Source organism: Echinops telfairi, unplaced genomic scaffold (genome assembly GCF_000313985.2).
Source record: "Echinops telfairi isolate 266 unplaced genomic scaffold, ASM31398v2 ScPeMD7_1957;HRSCAF=2489, whole genome shotgun sequence".
NCBI classification, from domain to species: domain Eukaryota; kingdom Metazoa; phylum Chordata; class Mammalia; order Afrosoricida; family Tenrecidae; genus Echinops; species Echinops telfairi.
The window spans coordinates 1,838,450-1,846,629 of NW_022105855.1; the positions used below are offsets into that span (position 1 = coordinate 1,838,450).

The 8,180-nt window shown below is 48.2% G+C and overlaps 1 protein-coding gene across 1 annotated transcript; it reads right to left on the reverse strand.

Moving 5' to 3' along the window:
- Window positions 1-5,040: 5,040 nt before the first annotated feature.
- On the reverse strand, window positions 5,041-7,567 carry APOLD1 (apolipoprotein L domain containing 1). The gene is made up of 2 exons (XM_004716218.3): window positions 7,550-7,567; window positions 5,041-6,341 (listed from the first exon to the last, which is right to left on the reverse strand). The coding sequence occupies exons 1-2, from the start codon at window positions 7,550-7,552 to the stop codon at window positions 5,598-5,600; spliced, it is 747 nt and encodes a 248-aa protein (XP_004716275.1). The 5' UTR covers window positions 7,553-7,567; the 3' UTR covers window positions 5,041-5,597.
- Window positions 7,568-8,180: the final 613 nt, after the last annotated feature.

The window sequence follows — 8,180 nt, forward strand, 5'->3', positions numbered from 1 at the left end:
ATGGATTGTGATAAGAGTTGTACGAGCCCCCCAGAAAATGATTTTTTTTTAAAGAGTAAGAATAAAATAAAACTTAAACAAACAAACAAAAGAAGATTGACAGTCCTTGTAGACAATGGAATATCCCCTCACAGAAGGGTCACAAGGAAGGGATGAATCAACCAGGGTGCAGTATAGCTCTGATGCAACACACAATATTCCTTTGGTTCCTTGAGGCTTCCTCACCCCCCACTATCATGACCCCAGTCCTGCCTTTCAGTCCAGGCTAGACTGGAGCACGTGCACTGGTACAGATAAGAGCTCAGGAGACATGCACAGAAATGGGAAGAGCGATACCAGGAGGGTAGGGGAAGCGGGAAAGAAGAGGGGAGGAAGGGAAACTGGTCACAATGATTCACACAAAGGGAGATGAACAACAGAAACCATGAGGGAAGGGGGACAGCGGTGGGTATAAGATATGAACATAATAATAATTTATCAAGGGGTCATGAGGGTGGGAGGGAAGGAAGAAAGAGGAGCTGATACCAAGGGCTCAAATAGAATGTTTAGAAAATGATTATGGCAACATAAGTACAAATATGTTTGATACAATGTATGTATGGATTGTTATAAGAGCTGTAAGAGCACCCAATAAAATGATCTTTAAAAAAATATTGCAGTCTTAGAAACATTCTAGAAGGTCACTCTGAGTCTAAATCAATGAAATGGTAGTGAGTACCTATATTTCCCAGGTTATAATTACAACTATACCACATTTTATTGTGCTTCGCTGTGAAGACAAGGTGGGTTTTTTGCAAAGCAGATGTTGGCAGCAACCCTGCGTGAAATGAGTCTACGGGCGGCAGATTCCCAACAGCACGCGCTGGCTCGGTGTCTGTGGGTCATGTGTTGGTAATTTGCACAATATTTCTCATTTTTTCATGATGTTATTACGCAGAGTAAACTACAGTAGCGTCCAGTATAATCTATACTGTAAACTCGTGGACTCACTTTCTGCAGCGTTTGCTACATTGTGGTAGTCTGGACTCACACTTGCACCATCTCCCAAGCGATGCTCAGAGGTCCACAGTGCTGAGGCTGCTGGCAGGCTGACTTCTAGATAAGAAGGGGTTTCCTGTACGTGACTTGATTGCCCTTTTCAAAATTGATTCATGTAGCTCGTTGTTGAAAAATCTAAGGGAAAATAATGAAACAGCCGCCCTCTGTCAGATTTACGCATTCATATCCAGGCAAACATGGGCTTAGGGATCATACAGGGGAGTTTGCAGAACACACAGATTATTCATTTACTTGAAACCGTTTTAATGGGGGCTCATACAACTCTTATCACAATCCATACACACATCAATTGTGTAAAGCACATTTGTACATTCATTGTCCTCCTCATTCTCAAAACATTTGCTCTCCACCTAAGCCCCTGGCATCAGCTCCTCATTTTTTCCCTTCCCACTCTCCCCCCTCCCTCATGATCCCTTGATAATTTATAAATTATTATTTTGTCATATCTTGCCCTGTCCGATGTCTCCCCTCACTTGCTCTTCTGTTGTCTGTCCCCCAGGGAGGAGGTCACATATAGTTCCTTGTAATCGGTTCCCTCTTTCCAACCCACTCTCCCTCTACCCTCCCAGTATCGTCACTCACACCACTGGTCCTGAAGGGATCACCCGCCCTGGAGTCCCTGTATTTCACGTTCCTACCTGTACCCGTGTATATCCTCTGGTCTAGCCAGACTTGCAAGGTAGAATTCAGATCATGATAGTGGGGGGAGGGGAGGAAGCATTTAGGAACTAGAAGAAAGTTGTATTTTTCATCATTGCTACATTGCACCCTGACTGGCTCGTCTCCTCCCCGAGACCCTTCTGTAAGGGGATGTCCAGTGGCCTACAAATGGGCTTTGGGTCTCCAATCTGCACCCCCCCCATCATTCACTATGATATGATTTTTTGTTCTGATGATGCCTTACACCTGATCCCTTTGACACCTTGTGATCGCACAGGCTGGTGGAATGCACAGTTTATTGAAATAAAGGGGAAGGAGTAATTTTGCTATGGTTGGGGGAAGTGTGTTTAATGGCAGCAGTGTGGAGTTCAAAAACCAGTTCTTTTAACTGTATCCCCAGTGATCTTTGTGTCTCTGCATAAAGCCCTGATGTCAGGGCCTCAATCCCTTGGGCTTTCTTTTCACGCCAAGGTAGGGAGTAAGGGATCTGTCATGCTGACTGATGGTCTGACAGGCTTGCTCTAGAGTGACATCTCCCCCCCCCCCATTTTTCTCCTAGTGAATTCTTCTGATGTTGACATTCAGCATAATGAACTTGATGGGTGCCAGAGGGCAAGTGCAGAGAAGCACTTAGAATCAGAATGCTTGCTAAGGATTTTTTTTTTCTTTCTTTCAGGGTGTAGTTTTATTGAATCCTTGAAAGGCAGACTCAGATGAACCTCCTTGATTGTGGAAGGAAACAGCCCAGATGATTGCAAACTCAAGAAACTGACAGAGCACCACTTAAACATTTAGCACAAACACATTTATTTTTCAAATTCTGACGTTTTTTCCTGAAGTACACTTGAACTCTAAATCCCCCTTTCCCTTCTTCCCTTTACAACATACCATTGCCAAGCTGTTTGCTGATAGACTTGGAGGCCTGAAGGGAAAAGCCGTATTCACATTCGCACAAAAGAAAGAAATGCTGGCTTGTCTCTAGGGTCACTTGTGACTACAATCTCCATAACAGGCACATTAGAGAATGGATGATCTTTTGTTATTAACCAATGATAATGAATGATAATTTCTGAAGGGCTGTGAAGCTCCCAAGGTAGCCGAAGGATTGGAAAGGTTTGCTACCACTTCCAAAGGCACCCGGTTTATTTCTACGGAATAAGGTCGGCGTTGGAAGAACACACATCAGACGTAAGCATCCAAAAGCGATGGAGTTCAGTGGGGTGGGAGTGGCTGTACCTTTAATGTTACATTCTGGGATGTAAAATTCTAGCATCTGTGCAAGGCGCTCTAGTAAAAGGCACCAGTTTAAAAGTAACTAGCATCACATTCAAGATAAGGCAGGATACGGAGAAATTGCAATTTATGAGAACGATGAAAGGATAGCAGTACCAACCTTGTCTGCCAGTACTGAAATTAACCTCCCTCAGACACACTGCTCTCATTGGGAATCTGAAGTACAGTTGGCATACGTACAGTGTATCAAAGAATTAGATAATACAGCCCAGTTTTTAATGTGGTCCCAAAGACGCTCCACCATAATGTTTCAATATTACAGAAATGAACGAGCTAGCTGACTGAGTTCTTCCAGACCCCGAAAGAGAAAGATGGCACATCGCTACACATCCCTGTTGACCGTTTCTGCACTGCTCGGGTTCTCCTCCCGGATGGCGTGGGTCAGCCTGCAGAGTACCTTCAGGACCCTATGTCTGTGTCATTTACATATCCCTCAATTCAAGCTTCCATTGACGAGCTCAAACCTGGGTTCCGGTCTCCCTAACCAGAACTTCCCACACTTCTTTAACAGGAACATTTAAAACACTAAGCAATAAAATAAAATAAAATAAAATAAAATAAAATAAAATAAAATAAACCCCTCTGAAGGAAGAGACTTGTTAAGGGAGAGCAACGCTATGTCCAGCTAATGCTCTGCCTTAGAAAGTCAAACTCAGCCTCGTTTCTTGAGGACCAGATCTCCCATTTAAAAACTTGCTAGTCCTCTTATTTTCTAAATATGGTGCTTAAATAAAATCAACTGCATATAATACACAGTAATTAAATAGTAACAAACCTAAAATAAATTAAAAGAAAAATACAGGGTCAGATGGTTTTTTAGAGAACACTCAGTTCCCCCAAAATGTTCACATTCCTTTTGGTACCAATTTCCACAAAGAGTGGGCAATACTGCCCTCTAGAGGACTTATTATGTTACATCCTTTAGTTCAGATAGGAAATGGCCCTAGGATGCAATGATTAGCAATCACACACACACAAACACACACACACTTTCTTTAGCTTCTGGGGCAGTTTGCCCTTGATTTTCTGTGAGTGACGTGGAAGCCCATGGAGAGCCCCTAGAGAGGCTTTTTGTCTTCCATGGAGTCTCACACTGTCGTGCTCTTTTACAAATATCTGGAGGGTTTGTTTAAACAAAGGTTGCTGGGCCCGCCCCTAGAGTTTCTGATTCTGTAAATCAGGGGGTGATGCTAACGCTGCCAATCCAGGCACCACACTTAGTGTGCCAGACATGGGGCTAGGCACTTTACCCTATTCGTAGCTTTCAAGAGGGCGATGCTTATCATCTCTGTTTTGCAAGTCCAGAAAACTAAGTCTCCGAGAGAGATCCAGGGGCCAAGCTCGCACCTGCCTACCGACTGACTTCAAGCTAATGCCAACTCAGTGACCCTCCAGGGCAGAACAGAGCTGATCCGTAGGGTACCTGAGGCTGTCAGTCTCTACAGGAGGAGACCACACCATCCTTGAACTGCTGACCCTGAAGTTCACAACACAATGTGTAGCCCACTCTACCATCTGGGCCCCTGTTGAATGCCATAATTTATGTAATTTCTTGGTGGCACAGCTAAAACTAAAAGCAACTGCTCTTTTCCTCGTGGTCTACACTGTGGTGTCTGTAAATAAAATGTTTAATCCTTCCATCTTTCTCCACATGAGCATCTTCGCACAAGAGGGCTGAAGACAGGACTTACATGGCTACTTACTCTCCCACTGCCTCCCATCAGAATGCCCGGTGGGTAGCTTGGAAAGTCTAGGCCACACTCACCCAGAAAAGGTCCACTGTACACCCAGCTGGTTCTACACCCAGACTGTGTAAGCCGAGAGGTGAAAGGAGATGATCCCAGCTCAGGGGCCTTCCAGGGTCTTGACTCTTCCTACAAAAGTCAGAGGTGGAGGATGGGTGCATTGCATTCTGGGGTTCTTTGTACTCAGGAGGAGGTCTGGTGGCCTAGGGCTTAAGCTACTAGTAACCACCAGCTGATCCATGGGAAATGGGGCCTTCTACTCCCAAAAAGAGTTAGTCTCAGAAACTCACAGGGGGGAGTTCCACCCTGCCCTGTAGTTTCTGTTGGTTTGTTTTGTTGTTGTTTTCGTTGTACACAAAAACTCTGGAAGGGAGTTTTTAAAGGAACATAATCTCTCACAGGAATGTAAGAGCCTGCAGGGAGAGGACCCACTGTCTCTACCCTCTCCAGTCTCAGCTCAAACCACTACCACAGGGCCAGACGCCTCAACTCTACAGCTGGTGTGGCCAGCTACCTGGGTTTAGCAGTGTGACACGTGAAAGGTTTTGCTAAAGGAAAAACAAGATTCAGGGCACATACCCCACTAGGATCATTGCAAGTGGAATGTCCTGAGCCTTCAACCCCAGGCAGGATGTCCCAGTGATAGGAAAAGGACTCAGGGCCTGCCCACTTGAAAAATCAGTTTTGGTGATGGTGTTTAACACGCCCCCCCCCCCTTTTTTTTTTTTCATCCATGGCATTCAGATCCTGGCCCAACTTGGTGTTTTCCCGAGGGGCTATAAATCCGAAGCATCCCATGGGGGTGGTTTCTGGCCGTAGTCCCGAGAGGAAAGGATGTTCTCAGAAACAGAGTCCTGCAGGCTGGTCAGTAGAGATCTGGAGGTCTAGGCCACGGCTGGATTTCGTGCAGAGCCTGACCCTGGACTCCAGCTGCTCACTGAGTTCGTCCAGGGCCCCGGTGCAGGACTCCAGGCTCTCGGCCAATTTCTGAATCTTGGCCTTCAGCACGGCCTGGCTAACCTTGGTAGCCCCCTCGGCCCGCCTGGGGATGAGGAAGCCACTGGAGCCAAAGAAGACAATGAAATAGACCGAGTTGTACAGGGCGATGGAGGCGTTCCGCCCGCACTGCAGCAGCTGGCGGTCCCCGCAGCCCTGCCAGCGGCAGAAGAACTCCAGGCAGCTCAGGATCTCGCGCATCTGGTCCTGGCAGGTGGCCGCGATCTCTTGCACCCTGCGCAGCTCCCGAGAGTTGCAGAAGACCAAGGAGAGGTCGGAAGTGATGGTGACGGCCCCGCCGGCGGTGGCCACCCCCAGCCCCACAGCGGAGGCCAGCAGCGAGGCCCCGAGCGTGATGGGGCTGAGTGAGAGGCCCACGATGGCGGTGACAGCGCCCGCGGCGCTCAGCGAGCTGCCTGCCACGTTGGCCGCCAGGGAACGTCGGCGGAGGCGCTCGAGGCGCCGCGCCACCTCGCGCAGGCGCAGCACCTGGCCGTGCAGCAGCCCGCGGCGGTCGAGCAGCAGCCCCTGGAAGCGCCGCAGCGAGTCGGCGCCGCGCGCCTCCCAGGCCACCAGGTTCTCCATGCCCTGCGGGGACAGACACACGGTTAGCCCACGGCGCCCCATCTCAGCTGCTGCCACCCCCGGTCCGGTTCTCAAAGACCCGTTGTATCATCTGGGCCAAGTCACAGCCCGTGCTCAGGGCCTTAGGGCCGCAGAAAGAGCTGACATCCTGTTCTCTCCCAAGGGACTTCATGAACTCTGTTCAGCAAGAGGTAAATTCACCGACGAGGAGGTGGTGGTCCACCTGGCAGCCCCTCCCATACTGAGGCCTTTGCCATGATTGAAATGCGTTTGACAAGTGGGAGGTAGCAGAGGGCACTCAGTTCTTTCAGTAGAGGGAGACTTGGACCAGAAGGGCCCAACAGCTGCTCCTTCTCGCTGACAAGTGAGAAAGGCAAGTCACCCAAGCTCAAAAAGCATACTGTCGATTAAAGCACGAAACGACTCTAAGTTTGATGCGTGTCTGCAACACGTCTCCTGCGTGTTAGTCTTCCAGAACTCTGGTCTTGGAATCAAGCCTAAAATGTGGTTTGCCTTAAATATTTCTTTGATTAGATAACTGGTACTCATCAAAAGCCTTCATAAATCTCCCTCCGGTAACCACTTACTTAAAATTAAATTGCATTAAATTAATACCACTATGCTTCTGGGTTATTAAAGCTTCCTTCCCCACCCCACCGCACCCCGAAAAAGAAAAGAGAAATTAGTCACGGTTGAATAAAATAAAGCAGTCAAAGTTGTGTCCAACAATTGACTGACGGCTCCTTTGTATCAAGTTGAATGGAAGCCCACTGAAGATGACTAACCAAGAGCAAGCGATACCATCTGGGATAGAAGTACACTTTCCTGCCTACCAAAGACTCCCAGTATCCTAGCCACTGTCCTCGTACTTTTAAGAATTTCTAAATGGGGACAGGTTAGCCTTAGAAGTAAGATCCTTTGGTACTAGTACCTTGGGTATAAAACATTTCTACCTCCCAAAGTTATCAGAGCAACACAGACCCATGGTAAGGGCTATACCCGATTCGTCCCAGGGCTCCAGATCCAAATCCAGGACTCCTGGCTCCTAGGTCCTCTTTTAAAACTGCCATGCTTCCCAATCACCGGCAATACATTTCCTGGTCACACACCTCTTAGCAAAATGAGAAAAAGTTCGTGGACCCAGGGTACAAGGCAAGCATCAGATGCTACTGTTTTCAGCCATTATCCCTCCAGGCTCCCCCTCCACTTACCATCCACTTGGCCAGCTCCAGGCGGGAAGGAAAATCTGAGGCTGTTTCTGGAGGGGCATGCTTTATAGTTCCTGAGGACCAATGGCAGCCCTGGGAACGGCTGGTCTCATTCTGCGACTTTGTCCTTTCCTGTCCTGGCCCCTGCTGCCTTTACCCCGGAGGATGTGACATGGTGGAAAGTGACCTGGAGTCACACGGTACATCCCGTATTTAGGAAATGAACATTGTGTGTTTGCTTTCCCCCACCCTCATGCCCCAAACGCAGGAAAAGAAACAGGCTCTTCCCCAACTTGAAATTAGTGTTGTCATTCTCCCAGTGGGGATACCCTGCCTTTCCTCTCTGGTGAATAGCGAGTGAATGACGTTATCTGGAAGGCCATCAAACGCACCCCAGACTGACCAATCAGATTCTTTCTGGAGAGGCCACCATGACAAGACCTCTTTTTAAAAAGAAAAGGGAGCGAGCGAGCGAGAGAAATAACACCACCCGCTCTTCCATCTACTATTAGCCACTCCTGCTTGGTGCAGTTCAAAATCCACCAGGAAGCTGTGAGTGGTGGCTCGGCTGCTCACAGCCCTGGCATCCGGCTCTGGGAGGAGCAGGCCCGGCCCACAGGAAGGGCTGCGTGCA